At 37.4% G+C, this 16,799-nt stretch overlaps 3 protein-coding genes across 7 annotated transcripts in view; 1 reads left to right on the top strand and 2 right to left on the bottom strand.

Moving 5' to 3' along the window:
• LOC107668035 (AMP deaminase 2-like) overlaps positions 1-1,444 on the bottom strand; it is a 31,456-nt gene extending 30,012 nt beyond the window's left edge. For both annotated transcript variants that reach the window (XM_016459770.1, XM_016459771.1), the window contains exon 1: positions 1,180-1,444. In XM_016459770.1, coding sequence (XP_016315256.1) covers positions 1,180-1,258 — 79 coding nt within the window. In that variant the 5' untranslated portion in view covers positions 1,259-1,444. The remainder of the gene's footprint in view (positions 1-1,179) is intronic.
• A 5,180-nt stretch (positions 1,445-6,624) lies between these two features.
• On the top strand, positions 6,625-13,743 carry LOC107668040 (guanine nucleotide-binding protein G(t) subunit alpha-2-like). 2 transcript variants are annotated; one of them, XM_016459781.1, is made up of 10 exons: positions 6,625-6,798; positions 6,904-7,085; positions 8,899-8,941; positions 9,530-9,671; positions 10,228-10,385; positions 10,717-10,845; positions 11,069-11,198; positions 11,635-11,788; positions 12,615-12,826; positions 13,082-13,743. In XM_016459781.1, exons 1-9 carry the CDS (start codon positions 6,698-6,700, stop codon positions 12,803-12,805), a joined length of 1,230 nt encoding a protein of 409 aa, XP_016315267.1. In that variant the 5' UTR covers positions 6,625-6,697; the 3' UTR covers positions 12,806-12,826; positions 13,082-13,743. The 2 variants fall into 2 exon arrangements, with proteins under 2 accessions (XP_016315267.1, XP_016315269.1); XM_016459783.1 differs by having other exon boundaries at positions 6,716-6,798; positions 6,909-7,085; positions 13,082-13,709.
• LOC107668041 (guanine nucleotide-binding protein G(k) subunit alpha-like) overlaps positions 13,460-16,799 on the bottom strand; it is a 16,821-nt gene continuing 13,481 nt past the window's right edge. For all 3 annotated transcript variants that reach the window (XM_016459784.1, XM_016459785.1, XM_016459786.1), the window contains 2 exons: positions 16,018-16,228; positions 13,460-15,741 (listed from right to left, as the gene is read on the bottom strand). In XM_016459784.1, coding sequence (XP_016315270.1) covers positions 16,038-16,228 — 191 coding nt within the window. In that variant the 3' untranslated portion in view covers positions 13,460-15,741; positions 16,018-16,037. The remainder of the gene's footprint in view (positions 15,742-16,017; positions 16,229-16,799) is intronic.

Below are 16,799 nucleotides of genomic sequence, written 5' to 3'. Positions count from 1 at the left end.
TCAGTGTATATATATATATATATATATATATAAAGAATTATGATAAAGAAACAAAATGGAACATTTACCCATCTTTTTTTTCTGAGGTCTTTCTTTCAAATCATACCATGTATTTGCATATTCAGAGTCCATTAATATGTCAAGAATGAGCCACAGTAAAAGAGCACGCAGGCTTTCAGTAATCAGACACTTGATTGCTGCTGAAATGCAAGAGGAATTTTAAATATTGCATGTTGCTGTGTCTCTAAAAACACTGTTTAAAGGATTTTTCATTTAAAGCAAAGGCTATAATTTATTGCTGCATGTGTGCGTGTGAGAGAGAAAGAGAACTGTTTTTGTGCCTATTTGACTGTAACTGTGGTTGTCTGGAACTGTGTGGTTTAAATTTTGCATCATTTTTTTTTAAGACAACAGCAATATGTCACATGCCAAACCTCAACGCTCATTTAATTTCTCCATCTCTGTGGCGAAGATGCTTTTTCATAATATTTCCTGCCTCAGGCTCCCGAAAGTCAAATGAGTCTGGTTTTGCACTCAGCCAGAGATAAATGCACTTTCCAGAACACTGTTTCAGGTTTTAACCACAACATCAGAGGCACGAATGTCTAATGAATACATGCTACACCTAAGTAATGTGTTTGTGCTTCTAGCACTGGATAAAATCACAGTTTTTCTGCGAGAGAGAGGTGTGAAGTGGTTTTTGGATCGGATCTTATGTAAGCCTTACGCAATGCTGGCCTGACCACAGACAATGTGTTGCATGCATTTTATGGATGTGGTCTAGACCGTAACTGGTGCATGTTTGATTTGCCTCATCTGGCTTTCTTGCAATTGAATCAGGAACATTATCTGGATGAATTTATTCAGGAATTGAGGCGTTGTGGTAGCAAACACAATCAGCTAAGTAGGCCTACTGCCAATGTGATTATGGCTAAGAAAATTATGTGTAATACATAACTTCCTCTTTCTGCTCATCAGAGAAATATCAAATACAGACCCAGGAGCCATTATTCCATTTCAAAGAGAAAAACATTCATGTAAAGTATTAGTTTTAGCTCTATAAGAAAGAGAGAGAGACAGAAAAACTCTCTCACACACACACACACACACACACACACACAGACACACACACACACGCACTTTTATAAATCCATATTGTTTTTGAACAAACACACTTACCTCCACTGGCTGTGTACTGCAGGCTGCCTCTCTTCCTGAAAGGGGACGTGGGTTTGCCTGAAGGCAGCTTAGAAGACATTTTGGCTTGAGATTCGCCAGAGACGGACAAAACACTGGTTGATTATGACACTGAGGATTCCTAGCGGGGGGGGGGGCACACACTCGGACCAGAGGGGCTTTGATTGCAGTAAGGAGGATGTTCAGTCGTGTGTGTGAAAGAGACATCCCCGCTCTTCGGATGCTGCAGTGGGGGAACTGGCTCCTCCCCACACCTCCCAGTGCCCACTAACACGCTGACTGCATGCTGTCACTCCGCACTGTTTCCATGGAAACCCCCGAGCCATGTGGAACGTGACAGGAGAGTATGGCGGGAATCTGAATAATGCTGTGATGATGATAAAGGAATGCTCCTCATTCTCACAGCCCCAGGAGACAAGACGAAACATGACGAGCCATGCGCTGGCTCAGGACTCCAAGTTTAGTCAGCCGGAAGAGGTGCACTGTGCGATGGGTGGGGGAGGATACTGACTCTGTGTCGCCTCTGTGATGGGCAACCTTCGGAATCGTGTCTGTGAAATGTAGCAAATCAAATATGAGAGATGCACAGTATCAAAACTTGGGGGGAAAAGCCGCTACAGAGTGAAGAAATGTTTAGGGTTGAGAATCTTTGAGATGATTGTATGGATCATAACAGTTAGAATCTTTCTAATTATAACATGAAAATTCGTTTAAACAGTCAAGCAAGATTGGGCAAAATTAAAAAATCTAAAATAGAATCTGATTTGGAAATTTAATGAATTGCAAATAAAAGGAATTTAACACAATACAACCGATTTTGAACAAAACATAATTATATCGATTTGGGCTATTAATTATATATATTTATTCCGAAATATTTTTTTCTTAACGGATTAACTGGAAATTACTGTAAAAATTACATTTTATATAATGCATATTATATGAACAATTATATTTTATAATTATATTTTAAGCATCATATGTGCATTATATGTATGTGTGTGTGCTCTAAATAATTAAATATTTAAATACAAACTTATTTATTGATTATTAATATCATCTAATGTTACAGAAAATATGCCATATGTTGTGTTATATTATGAGCATCATATATGTATTATATGTATTATATACACACATACATACACACACACACACACACACATATATATATACATACATACATACAAACTTATGTATTGATTATTAATATCATGTAATGTTATTGAAAATATTAATTTTCATGAATACATTATTGCACAGACAACCAATGCCAATGGTGTGTGTGAAATAATGTATTCATGGAAATTCGTATTGAAATTGTATTATTAAAAATTAGAAACCGAATTTTAACATTTTCATTTAATTCTACCTAAATTCAAATTTGCTTCCTAATTCTGCATCTTGACAGGTACTGAAATTCAAATTCAGCAAATTCAGTTCATGAGCTGCTCATTTTTACATAATGAGAATGCCTGTGAAATGCTAGTGACAGCATACACTGACCCTCATCAGCAATGTACAGCGAGGGGTCTTCTTTACATAACAAAAGAATCTTTCTGTCTCTGTGCTGACTGGACATGTCAGCATGGTAGAAAACCAGCTCCAATGGGCCCTGGAAACTTTAGTATTAGCTTACATACGGAACCAAAGGCGAAAAAATTTATTTGATATTATACTCCTGCAAAAAAAAATAAAAAAAATTTTATGCCATGAAGTTACAGAACATATGGACTTTAGATGAAATCAATATATTAAGTCAGTGAATTATGAAGAGATGGTTGTTGAGATTTCCTTCCTCCTAAGCTAATGTATATATCAGGCAGAGTGCATTAAAGGGTTAGTTCACCCCAAAATGAAAATTTTGTCATTCCAAACCCCTAAGACCTTTGTTCATCTTCGGAACACAAATTAAGATATTTTTGATGGAATCTGAGAGCTCGCTGACCCTCCATAGACAGCAAAGCAACTGAAATTTTCCCAGACAGAAACGTAGCAAGGACGTCGGTAAAACAGTCCATGTGAAATCAGTGGCTCAACTTCAATTTTGCAAAGCTACGAGAATACTTTTTGTGCACAAAGAAAACAAAAATGACGACTTTATTCAACAATTCTTCTTCCCCCATTTTGGAGAGTATCACAACACATACGCAGCTTTACCCTAAGTGTAAACAATGCTGATTACGCCGATTACATTCATGTGCGGGCTTTCCCCTCCTAACGTAAACAATGCTGATTACCTTCTTGGGTACTCTCCAAAATGGCAGAAGACATAACTCGGGGGAGAAGAATTATTAAATAAATTATGTAATTTTTGTTTTCTTTGCGCATAAAACGTTTTCTCGTAGCTTCGCAAAATTTTAGTTGAGCCACTGATGTCACATGGACTGTTTTACCGATGTCCTTGCTACGTTTCTGTGACATTTAGTTGTGTTGCTGTCTATGGGAGGGTCAGAGAGCTCTCAGATTCCATCAAAAATATCTTAATTTGTGTTCCGAAGATGAACGGAGGTCTTATGGATTTTGAACGACATGAGGGTGAGTAATTAATGACAGAATTTTCATTTTGGGGTGAACTAACCCTTTAAAGCGATGGTTTACATCTCCCTCTTGTGGAGACTGAGAGTGATGCGCTCATGTTCGTTCAAGGATACCCTGTTTATATTAATGCATCAATGCCACAAGAAACCTACATTGGCAAGAATGAATCCAAAAAGAATGCAAAATACCAACAAAATACCAAAATCAATATGAAATCAACATATAAAAAACATTATTTGCACAGAAATGTCATGCATTTTTTTTGCAAACAACCATCTATTAGGACAGCGCATATTACTAATTTTTACGAGCACTGTGCCATGACCAATAGTGCATGATCTCACAGGAGACTGTAGGCGTACTGTTCACGTTACACCTTTATATGAGTGCAAGAATGAGTCAATGATTCAAACAGTCCTTCCACTAGGGAAACCGCTCATGCTGTTTAAATTCTGTGTCAGGCCTGAATGCAGATCAGATCTCTGCAAAAGCATGCATTTAGCTATTCCATTTGAAACTGCAGGGTTGAGATGCTCCTGCACCAGTCTCTGTCACATATTAATTGAAGTGCATGAAAAATGGTGACAAAACAGTTTATGCATAATCAGGATTAAAACAACTAGCATGCTGGATTGAGCAATTTATACAACCTGCAAGGAAAAGTAAAAAATGTGTGTATGTAATGCAATTTTCAACTCAACTGAATTATTTTTATACCGTATACCATATATTTTAGGCAGGAACTAACCATCTAAAGCAATCCCAGTCCACTGTCACCCACCCTGACCCACAAGGGCCTCAGCTAGTAATCTTGTCAGCAGCTTGGAAGCTGTGCTGGAGTGTTAGAGGCAGGCCTGGACCACAGAAACCCTAATGAGATTGGCTCTGATGAAGAGAAGGATACCATGATTAGCTTGCTATATTAATCTAGGAAGCATTTAGGGATTTGGGTGCTCACAACCTGCCACAAGCAGTAAGAAAACATCAGTTTACCCAAAGTGACGTGGGTTGAAATCTGCTTTCACAGAGTTTTTTTCCCCATCATCCATCTGGGGAAGGAGCATGCGCTACCGAGTGGGAAGGTCGGATATGTTTCTGGTTTTAGATCAGTGTAAACGTATTTGTTTCAAATCAACTGAAAGCAGAGTTAATGATTCGCTGAGGAGCGATTGTTGACTTCTGGTTGACATGTAGGCCAATTCATTTAGTAGAGATTTAGCGCTGGTTGAGACGCCCAGAACGCGACTTCGCGTTCCTCTGCTTTTTAATCGTTGTATTCTACGTAAACATGCGCGAGACGGACATTTTTTTATTGCTGCGCCGCTTTCCTCGTCAAGTTAGAAGTGTTTTCAAATATTTGACGTTTCCTTAATCTCACAAAATCTTAACACATATAATAAATGGCTGTAGGCTACTCTTCATAACTTTGTCATTTCATCTGAATAGCCACATTTGTAAGATTTAGTCAGTCGAAACAGTTTTGAATTTCATGGAGTTATTTCATAATTCCATGAGTTATATGTAAAGATTATATATATATAGATGTAGCCTAACTTTTAGATGAATCTCTTTTACTGGGATTCTGCTTTGTAAGTCATAACATTTTCAAAACACACTTTAAAATAGAATAGTTAAGTTAGTTTTTTACATTCCTAAATATTAATAACAATGATATGAAAAGTAATTTATACATTCTGTAAATGTTTAGCCAGGGGTAATAATTTTACATTTTGTGCATGGCAACTAAATTATGTTTATATATATTTCCCTTAATAATGCTGAATAATGATGAATCATCATCCTGCACATGCTACACTTAAATCTAAGCAATGCATACACAATTTTTTTTTTTAACAAATACACATTGTTCTTAAGTGTGGCATCAATTATACCCTACTTGTTTTTCCTCTTTAGAGATTTGCTTTAATGAACACACGTTTGCAAGAGCAAATTTGTACTTATTAATCCTTGAGACATTCCATTAAGAGTATATTTTATGTCGCTATTCAAAACTGACAAACAAAACCACCAAATGAAATTGGTTTATTTCACATCAAAGACATACACACAGAAATAAATATGAAACAACTGCCTAATATTGGATGGATGTGAAAAGTTGAATCAGGTAGGTTGAATCATTTAATACACGCTTTAAGCCAGGATAAAAATAAATCAGTTTTCACAGCCCAATGAGAATAAATCGTATTGATGAGTTATAGTGGACAGTTAATGCACATGCATTCTCTTAAGTGCAGTGGGTGGTGGAGATAAAGATCAGTTCAATGGTGTTAAAGATGATGTTGGAGAAGAGAACGGTGATCGGATGGCAACTTCAGTGCTGACTTTACCACTCCCATCTCCCGGAAACAAGACACACTGACCTGTAAGCTCTCCTCCTTTACCTCTAGTCCCCCAAGCTCGGGGATACATAACACGTGAAACTGTTTGTGTGTGTGTGTGTGTGTGTGTGTGTGTGTGTGTCAATTGGAGAATGCTATACGTGTCAACCCCTCAGACAAAAGAGTCCACCAAGGACAAGAGCAAAACCCTTCATCCTCTGACCTCTAAGAACTAAATCAACATCAGAGTTTAACAGACTGAAATATTGTTAAGAAAACTGTTGACTTTGTGGTGCCAATGAACTAAAAATTCTGAAGAAGAAGCAGATTTTATACATGCATATTACTGTAAAAGCTCAAGCTCATTTTTCTAAAACTTAAAATATTGTTAAGCAGTTCTAGAACACACAGAGGTTTCACCATATCAGCCACAAATCCAAACAAGCCCCAACTGATCCCACATTATCATCTGATCAATGTCAAAAGCTAATTCACTAGAAGCATTGGTCCTAATTTTTACAACCTTCATTTCTGTCCTTGTTAGCCGAGCTAATAGGATTGGCTGGTTCACACAGGAAGATCAGCAAAGCCCTCCCCAATCCTAAACTAAGACTTTTGAGATGGACAAGGAGGAATTAGAGGGGATAGAGCGACCAAAGGAGGAAGCAGGGCATTCCGCTTCAGTCTCTGTGCCTGTCTCTATCCACTCGTCCATCCCGAGGTAGGTCAGTCACACCTAGAAGTGGAATCAACACTTTTGCGACCCTCCTCCTGCCACGTGATCCATAGTACAGGGCTACCTGTATCCATTTCTCTCTCCGCAAAGCACAGGGGAAGCCGGCAAAATTTCTTTCCTTGAGGAACTTGACAGGGAAGCGTCAGACGACGGGATGGGTAGCGGAGCGAGCTCAGAGGATAAGGAAATGGCCAAGAAGTCCAAAGAGCTGGAAAAACAGCTCCAGGAAGATGCTGATAAAGAAGCAAAAACTGTCAAACTTCTGCTGCTGGGTAAGAAATTGGTGTTCGTTTGATTCCTCAGTCCACTGGTGCTGAGTTAAGAGATTCTGCATCCAGAATGAGTGCCTGCAATAGGTGGTCACTACTAGTACGTTGGAAGAAGTTGCTGCAGATCTTAGCATCTTAGAAGAACTTCAGTTGTTTCTGAACATAAGATATATGCATCCTTTTTGATTAACATTAACTTGTACCGATCAGAATAGTCAACACTATGAGAAAGTTTGTTTATCTGATTTTTTTCAGGGATTAAGATTTATAGATGCACTGAGGCAGAGCATTAAGACAAATCTGATTTACAAAGGATTTGAGACAACAAGGGGTTATGTAATTATATTATAAATGACACAATTGTAATCAGTTGTCATGTTTGTCTTCATAATGCGGTAGCATTAAAATACAACAGAGATTACATACTTTTTTTTTTTTACAAATGATTATGCCATTTTGCACCATAACACCTATTTGATGGCATTTACAACACTAGCAAGTGCTAATGCATTTCAGATGATTTTGCATGTGAATTAAGTGATGCACATCAGCTCTTTTTCTGTTAACCATTTTTAACATGAATGATCTTTGTCTAATTAAAAGTTTATATTAAATTAGCTTTTAAAATGTTCAATTCCACCTTGACTTCAGCAACACATCCACATTTTCACTGCAAATGAAGTCGTCTTAAAAGATCACAACCTGAGGAACACTGTGAATTGTGGCATATTGACAATAAGCCCAGAATCCGATTACTGTGATGGTTTAAGCCCCGATCCTCTTAAACTCAGGTTCAGTTTATCTTCCAATGGAAACGGAAAGCGAAGGAGGCCAGTTTGAGTGCTCCTAACAGTTTTTTACATCAAGACACCTTACATCAGTGAGCCATTTCACCAAATCACTGTGAGACAGATGCATTGATTAAGTACCGACCTGATTTCTTGCAGCTTGATAAATCACTTCCTGTCTGAACAGAAAGTTCATAACCTGCTGTTCTCAGATAATAACAACATTGAAATACTAAATTAGAAGAAGTTAAATTTATTATAGATACATACTCTTCCATCTCTGTGTAGTAAATTATCGAAATGAGTTTTCTCAATAAATTAGCAAATCACTTTAGACTTTTTTGCACAATAAAAGCCAAAGAGTGTGGTAATAATGGTACTGATATGCGTTCACACCTGAGAATTAGGAAGTAGACAGCATAATTTAATCTAGTTGCTAAACTAAGCATTCGAACGGTGCACCTGGGATGACGCATGTTCTCTTTAGAGCTACAGTTAAGGGCACGTAAGAGTGACAGTTGCCACGGGAGATGGTTAAGCCCCACCCCCTTGCCCTGGACTGACTGAAGCTCCAAGACCAATCAAATTGTCAGTGATCTTCTGAGAGGCTTTCCCTAACACAAATCCAATTGGGTCACTTTATAAGCAGGTTAAAGAGCCTTCCTCTGACCTGGCCATCAATGACAATCTATTAGTTTATTCTTAACAGATCATCTACCGCTTAACATTGACCTCATTATTAAAATCAAAATCCACAGAGCAGAAAATAAACAATTCAAATAACTAAATTCAGGAAAATACTATTTCAGTCTTCCGGCTTCAAAACTTCACATTTAATTCAGTGTGTTACTTACTGTGTCTTTGTAATTATGTGTGAAATTTACTAGCAATTTAAAAGCTAAACGTCATAGAGGGTATTTAGATGGAACATTGTCTGAAGTTCCGTTTAAGAGCATTTGAGGGCTCCTCATTTGTTCTTTTGTTGCTCATACATTGTTCTGCATCATATTTTTCTTTCTGTCTTGTAGGTGCTGGTGAGTCAGGGAAGAGCACCATTGTAAAACAGATGAAGTGAGTTTAAAACCATGCAACATCCAAAATGTATGCTCAGAATAGTCCGTTTGTATTACAGGCTGTGGAAGCACAGAATTCAGGATATATATTTTATCCAACCTGAAGTGAAATTAAAATCTCATCCATGCATTCTAGTTGAAATTTTCTTTTAACAATTGGTGTGCATTTGGGAAATGTCAGTGCATACAATGTTGTACCCCTTGTACACTCTTAAAAACTAAGGTGCTGCTTCATGATGCCATAGAAGAACCTTTTTGTCTAAATTGTTCCATAAAGAACCTTTAACATCTGAAGAACCTTTCTGTTTCACAAAAAGAAGGTGAAAGAAGGTTCTTCAGTTTATAAAAAGGTAAGAAAGAGATGGTTCTTTAAAGAACCTTTGACTGAATGGTTCTTTGCGGAACCAAAAATGGTTCTTCTATGGCATCGCTGTGAAAACCTTTTAAGCACCTTTATTTTTAAGAGTGTAATGCTAATGCGTGACCAACAGATGGTAGTGAATGTGAAGCCTGCCCTGTATATGTACTGTACGTACAGTACTCAGTTTTAAAACTTGAATCAAAACACTCTGTTGCTCCCCCCAAGAATTCTCCATCAAGGTGGTTATACAAAAGAAGAACAAATGGAGTTTCGATCTATTATTTTTGGCAACATCCTGCAATCTGCTCTGGCCATCATCAGAGGCATGGAGATGCTGGACATCAACTTTGGGTCACCAGCAGCACAGGTCTGCAAAACAGCTCCAAAGCACAAAAAGACCAATGATTAGTGTGTAGACATTCACATGCCAACAAAATGCACACGTTGAAACACAACAACATACACAATTTTGGCATGAAATGAAATTTGTTTTCATTTCAACATTTTTAAAAATTAAACGTTATGCATGGATGAACTGTTCACAATCTACACTCTCTAGAAAAAAGGTACAAAAGTTTTCACCCTTTCAAAAGGTACACCTTGTGTACCTTCTTTACCTTTACAGGGCGTATATTAGTGGCTAATTGAAATCGATAGACTTTTCTCTGCTGATTCCAAACATTTAGATCGCTTAAACCCTACCCCTGAAAACTCTACATCTTAAAATCAAATCAAAAACTGATGCATAGAACCAAGTCTTTGGTTCTACTTTTTTTTCTCGATAATCCATTACACTTGGATTTATGTAACAATTAGGTAGAAAAGATATGTTGCTATCTTTATCGTGACTTATTAAATAATAGAAAGAATTAATAACTCACTGCATGGTGGCTAACAGTGCCCCATTTCTTTGTGTCATGCAGGAGGACGGTCAGAAGCTCCAGAACCTGTCTGACTCCATTGAGGAGGGCTCCATGCCTCCAGAGCTGGCAGACGTCATCAAGAGGCTATGGAAGGATGCGGGTGTGCAGGCCTCGTTTGAGAGAGCTGCTGAGTACCAGCTGAACGACTCTGCTGGATAGTGAGTACAACACTCAACAGGGACAGCAAAACATTGTCCATAATTACCTTTGTATTATGGGAATGCAGAACACCAAGGGTTAGAACTTCTGGAGGGTTGCAGTCCTGCAGAGTTTAGTTCAAACCTTGCTTCAACAAACATGCCTTTGGTTTTCAAATAATCCTGAAGGGCTTGATTATCTGGATCAGGTATGTTTAATTAAGGTTGAAGCCTAACTCTGTAGGGCTGTGGCACCCCTATAGTACAGAGTTGTTATGCTTTGGAGATTTTCAGGACTTTAGCAGATGGACAATTCAGGTGTGTCTGTAAATTGATGGCTCATCTCCAACAGCTACTTGAGTGAAATGGACAGAATCTGCAAACCTGACTACCTCCCCACTGAGCAGGATGTGCTGAGATCTCGAGTCAAGACTACTGGTATCATTGAGGAACAGTTCTCCTGCAAAGAGCTCTACTTCAGGTGTGTCTTACCTGGCTAATGTGATTGAATCAACTGTTGTGCATACTCTACGTTAAAACTGAGAGCCACAAAAATTGCTACTGTAAAAAAACTCAAGAAGACCTAAAATGTGTGACTATCCATGTGAGAGGGTCAGGTAGATTTCAGCGGATCTTGTGTAACTACAGCAAAAAGAACCAGCATTTTGAATGAAACCATTTCATGATTTTTCACTGGGCTGCAGGATGTTTGATGTGGGTGGCCAGAGGTCAGAGAGGAAGAAGTGGATTCATTGTTTCGAAGGTGTGACTTGCATCATCTTCTGTGGAGCCCTGAGTGCTTATGACATGGTGTTGGTAGAAGATGATGAAGTGGTAAGTGCTCATCTTTAGGCAACGCTCTTTAAAATAAAGGTTCTTCATTGCCGTCTATGGTTCCATAAAGAACCTTTAACACCTATGGAGTCTTTCGATTGAGCAAAAGATTCTTTATAGTGGAATAAGGTTCTTTTGATTTTTTAACATGTTCTTCACACTAAGAAAAATGGTTATTTTAAAAATTATTCACTGAAACCTTCTTTGTGGAACCAAAAATGGTTCTTCTATGGCATCGCAGAGCAAACCTCTTTTTGGAACCTTTATTTCAAAGAGAGAAGAGCAGTCCTTACACATCCCTTAATCAGCAAAGAACACAAGATCATTCACATTACAAATATCACAGAGACCAAACAATGGATTTGATACTGATGTTTTAAGCTTTACCAGTGCATCTCAACTTATACTGTCGTCTTGTTTCCCACGTTTCCCCCAGAACCGCATGCATGAGAGTCTCCATCTCTTCAACAGTATCTGCAACCACAGGTTCTTCGCCACAACTTCCATTGTGCTTTTCCTCAACAAGAAAGATCTTTTCCAGGAGAAGATCAAGAAAGTCCACCTGAGTATCTGTTTTCCCGAATATGATGGTGAGTGAGGTCTCTATAAAAATAAACACACCACCTTTAAACGATAATTTACCCAAAAATGAATGATCTCACCCTCAATCCGTTCCAAATCTGTATGCCTTTCTTCTGTAGAACACAACTTCTAAACTTTTTAAAGAAAGCATCCTGGGCATTCTTGTAAATTAACTGAAGGCAAATGAGGACTGGGGTTATGAAGCTACAGAATGACAGCAAAGAACCACAAAAGTATCGTAAAAGAGGTCTTGTCACTCTTTCGAAACCATATGATAGCTTTGTGTGTGGTACAGATTTAAATTTAAGTTAGTAATCTTGATTTGCCCTAGCTGTAGCTCTCCTTGGCACGTTCATGAGACAATGTCTGATTCACAAATTAATCCTTCTATTGAGCCCGATCTTTTAAATGAACTCATTGAACTATTCGACTCAAACTATTCACAATGGTTAACAGCTCACTGGAAGTGAGGAAGGGAATAATGAATAAAGGCTTCAATTCAGTCTGCTTCTGATGTGGCTTCTTTTGGCTGGTATGGATCTTTTATTGTGCTTTTGCATTGTGTTTGTAACTTCACAGTCATTCACATCATTATATTGAAATAGTCATCAGAATATTCTTCAAAAATTCATCTCAACAGAAGATAGAAGGTCAAACAGGTTTAGATCAGCATGAAAGTGAGTAAATGAATGAAATGACTTTTCATCTTCGACAGTATGCATGAGCATCATAGCTCAGAGCAAACACTTGGTGGTACCGGAACTGTAAATACAAATGCACAACCTTTATTGAATATGCCCACCAAATATGATGTTGAATATCCTAATTTTACAGGTTCAAACTCATATGAAGATGCCAGCAACTACATCAAGACTCAATTTCAAGATCTGAACATGAAGAAGGGAGTGAAGGAGATCTATGCACACCTGACCTGTGCCACGGACACAAAGAATGTCGAGATCGTGTTTAACGCTGTGACAGACATTATCATCAAAGAAAACCTTAAGGACTGCGGTCTGTTCTAAACACAATCTACTTTTTCAAAGGTATGTTCCCTAAAAAAAACAAAGCATATTCTTACTCCGTCTACACTGGACGCAAACGGAACGTTATATAAGTAAATAACTCCCATCGCCTTCAGTAGTAGTAGTATTTTTATCTATACTTCTAACATCAGCATGGTCCGTGGTAGTAAACATGCTTAGATGGCATAACACTTCCACTCTTCCAGTGTAGATGGATTTCAGAAAGTTCTGTAAATCATTTCAACACGAACTTTTTTAATAATTTACTTTTTCTAGATCTTTCTGCCCCATCCCCACCAGCATGATTGGATTTACTCTGGTGAAGTTGCTACAGTAACAAAAGAACATCCACAGATGGCACGAAGGTGAACTCTACAGTAAGCAGTCAAGTGTGGTCAGCGGATCCCCGGCCAAAGAACAAGCTCAACAACTTAACCAAACCTCAGAGACTAGATCCAGATTAGACTAATGGCCTCTGCCCTGCCAAGGGACTCTTAACACATTTCCTGTCAAACCACTAGTAGAGACAACAAGAGAAGGATTACAAAAGAAAGGGGACTTTTGATGCTATGAGTTATTGATGCTTGTGGAGAAGCTTCCTCTCAATGTGTTTAATGTTAAACCTATAGAGGTTTGACTGTTAAGATGTTTTTTTCCATTCATTTCCAGAAAAAGAAAAGTAAATTTAATGCAATTAAATGTTGCTGTATTAAAGAAATTGAAGTGGGACCCCATCAGGTCCTATGGTAGCAATTAGAAACATTCTTATATGTACAGCATCTGGTCTCCTTTGAGAGAGTTAAAACTTGCATATCAGCAAGATGTGATTGTTTGAATTCTGCCAGCTCACACAATATATGAAAGATGTTTCTTTTTCAGCCCCAAATACAGTAGGGCAGTATGTTTTGTAAATAAGAGTAGGAAAAAAATCTGTTTAAAAAAAGATTCTATATAAAATATAAATGGAGACATACATCTATATATTTATGATACAGTATTACAGTAACAAGTGAAAATTCTAGAATGGCCTGTTGCTTTGTTTAAAACCTGAGGTCTGAATTTGTGGAGATGTTCTGGAATGTAAATGTAGGCACATGAAATAAAGACTTGCATCAATTTCACTGGTTGCTGGTGTTGAATTACTAAATGGCTGGCCATTGGCGCCACTGTAATTGCGCTACTTTCACAAAACACTGACCTTACATTGTTTTAATTGGGATTTTCAAACACAGACCCTTTGTGTCAGAGCTAATTTTGAATGAACCACAGTACAAAACACTCTTTTTGCTAAGAGTATTATATAATCAAAAAGAGGCGTCTTCATGACAGCAAAAATGAGTATTAAAGATGTCGAACAATTGTGAGACTACACATATATACATATTTAGAGCCACAGGCACCATCAGAGAAATGGTGGAATAATAGGAAATAAAAGATTCAAAGATGGCAATTGCACATTTGAAGTATTAGATCAGATACAAAGTCTCATTAAAACAAGACAAATAAAATACGTTTAGGTATGATCTTAGTCAAAATTTGCCTTCATTGTTTGAACATCAATGACTAAAATTAAAAGATTATTTTCAACTCAAGTGTTGTAGATCATTTCTGATCATGATTATGTATATACAACTATATGTTTCCTTAAACAAAGGTAATTTGATTATATATGTATTTTTTCAAAACTGCAGCAATTGTTGACATTGTACTTTGGAGAGTTACATATGATAAGAAAAGCCCATAAAACAAAACAGGTTTTAAATACTACTCAAAAAAGGGTTTTCAGAAAATTAAACAAACCAGGTTATTAGCATATTAGTGATTCAGTGCTATCGTTAAAGCTAGTTGTTCGTTTGCACTTTCATGTTTCAAATAGCTGAAACAGTAACGCACAGTGATATAGTAAAGAAATCACAGATTGTTGCATGAATCCAGACCGAGTACATGAATGTACCAGAACTGGAATACCATACTTTTTACATAATATATGGATAATATCTGTCTTGTACATGCAGGTAACTGGCTGTTTGGCATGTTCTGGAAGCAACATCTGACTTGATGTCAACACTTTTCAGATTAAATACAGGTATTAAAAACCAGATCACATTGTGTCAGTTTGTTTAAAAATACTGAAATCCACAGGATTAAACAAAAGCACATCAAGCAAGTCTTGTAAAATCTGGCCATCATGTTCTGTTTTCATGGCATTTGTTCCCACGTGTTCTTGACCCAACAGAGGGTCATTATTTCTGAACCATTCAGAAATGTATCTGTGAGAAAAACATTTGTTCACACCTATACTGGTCTTCAAGAGATACAAAAATAGTGGGTTATATAAAGTGTTATATAAAGTGATACATGTCTAATTAGTGAAAAAATAAACAGTGCACTATTGCTTTGTGATTGGGCTGTGAATTACTAAAGGTATGATAATAATACAACACAATATACAACAATAGTTCTCACACTAGCGGCTTAATTCGGAGAAGTATGCAAATATATGCAAACTTAAAGACAGACCTAAAAATGAATAAATTAGCTAAGTAATTGCTATGAAAGACATGGCAAAATGGTAACTTTCCCATAAGAACCGATACATTATTATTAAAAGCACTCAGATCGAAATCTTGCTGCTTGCTGTGTTAAAAAAACAAAAACAAAGATATTTGATGCAACTGAGATTAGTACATAGACACATATTACTGTCTATTGTGGATTATGATCTATGCATAGTGGTATCATGCAAAGAAATAATGTCCATAACAGACTGTCATTACGAATGATATGGGAAAAAATGTCCATGGGCATAGCTACTGCATTTAGTGTGAAGAGTGCATGCAGTGGGGAGGAAGTCTCTCTCGCTTATTCGCCAACAGAGGAAACAGACAAAACCAGGAACAACCAGTCAGTGAACCTCAGAAATCTTCCATAAATAACTGTAAATAAAAAACATGTCTTAATAATAATAAAATACAGTATATGAAACACATTTCAAATGAACACATTTCATGCTTTTAAAATTACCAGGGGTCTGTGGGTTTCAATACGCATGGTTTTATATTCTAAATTTAGAAAAAAAAATAAGTGCAAATATTGATGATTCATGATTTCCTTGTGAAAACGTGCACAGATAAATATGCACACTGTGAAAACGCTCCACTGTGGTCCTCACATGCTGTCCTGTAGGCCCTTTTTTCTTTAGCTGCACTTACCTTAGCAGACAGATGATGCTTCAATAGAGGCCACACTCTATGAGGTTATTCTTGATAATGACATCAGTGACCGCATCAAACACAAACTGTACGTTCTTGGTGTCCGTAGCACAAGTGAAGTGTGTGTAGATCTCCTTTGTTTCCTTTCTTCTGTTCAGATCCTCGAACTGGCACTGGATGTATGCTGCTGCCTCCTCGTATGTGTTTGTTCCTGAACGTCATACAACAGAGATGAGTGTAAGATTTGTGTGATTTTCATTACCGTTCAAAAGTTTGGGGTAAAAGATATTTATTGATTTATTTATTTTACTTTTATTCAGCAAGGATGCATTAAATTGATCAAAAGTGACAGTAAAGACATTTAAATTTCTACTACAAGATTAAAGATTAAACACAAGATTTCTACTTCAAATAAATGCTGTTCTTTTTAACTTTCTATTCATTAAAGCAGCACAAGTGTTTTCAGCATTGAAATGTTTTTGACCAGCATATTAGAATGATTTCTGAAGGATCATGTGATTCAGTTGCTTTGACACAATCTGTATTGTTAAAAGCGCTATATAAATAAAGGTGACTTGACTTGACTTGACTTGTAGCGAATCGATGCGTTTTTGTAAGAAAAATAACCGTATTTAAAACGTAATAATCACTTTAAACTAGCGTGTGCCAACAGTTGTACACGGAAGCAGCTCCGGGCGCATGAGGTCGGCAATGCGCATGCGCCACTCAGAAGTGACGAACACGGAAGCGCAGGGGAGAGATCAAAACAAAACAACGGTCAC

The sequence above is a fragment of the Sinocyclocheilus anshuiensis genome, unplaced genomic scaffold (genome assembly GCF_001515605.1).
Source record: "Sinocyclocheilus anshuiensis isolate Anshui unplaced genomic scaffold, SAMN03320099.WGS_v1.1 scaffold1024, whole genome shotgun sequence".
NCBI classification, from domain to species: domain Eukaryota; kingdom Metazoa; phylum Chordata; class Actinopteri; order Cypriniformes; family Cyprinidae; genus Sinocyclocheilus; species Sinocyclocheilus anshuiensis.
Note: the sequence above shows the minus strand (reverse complement) of the source record. Positions and strands in the feature narration are given on the sequence as shown.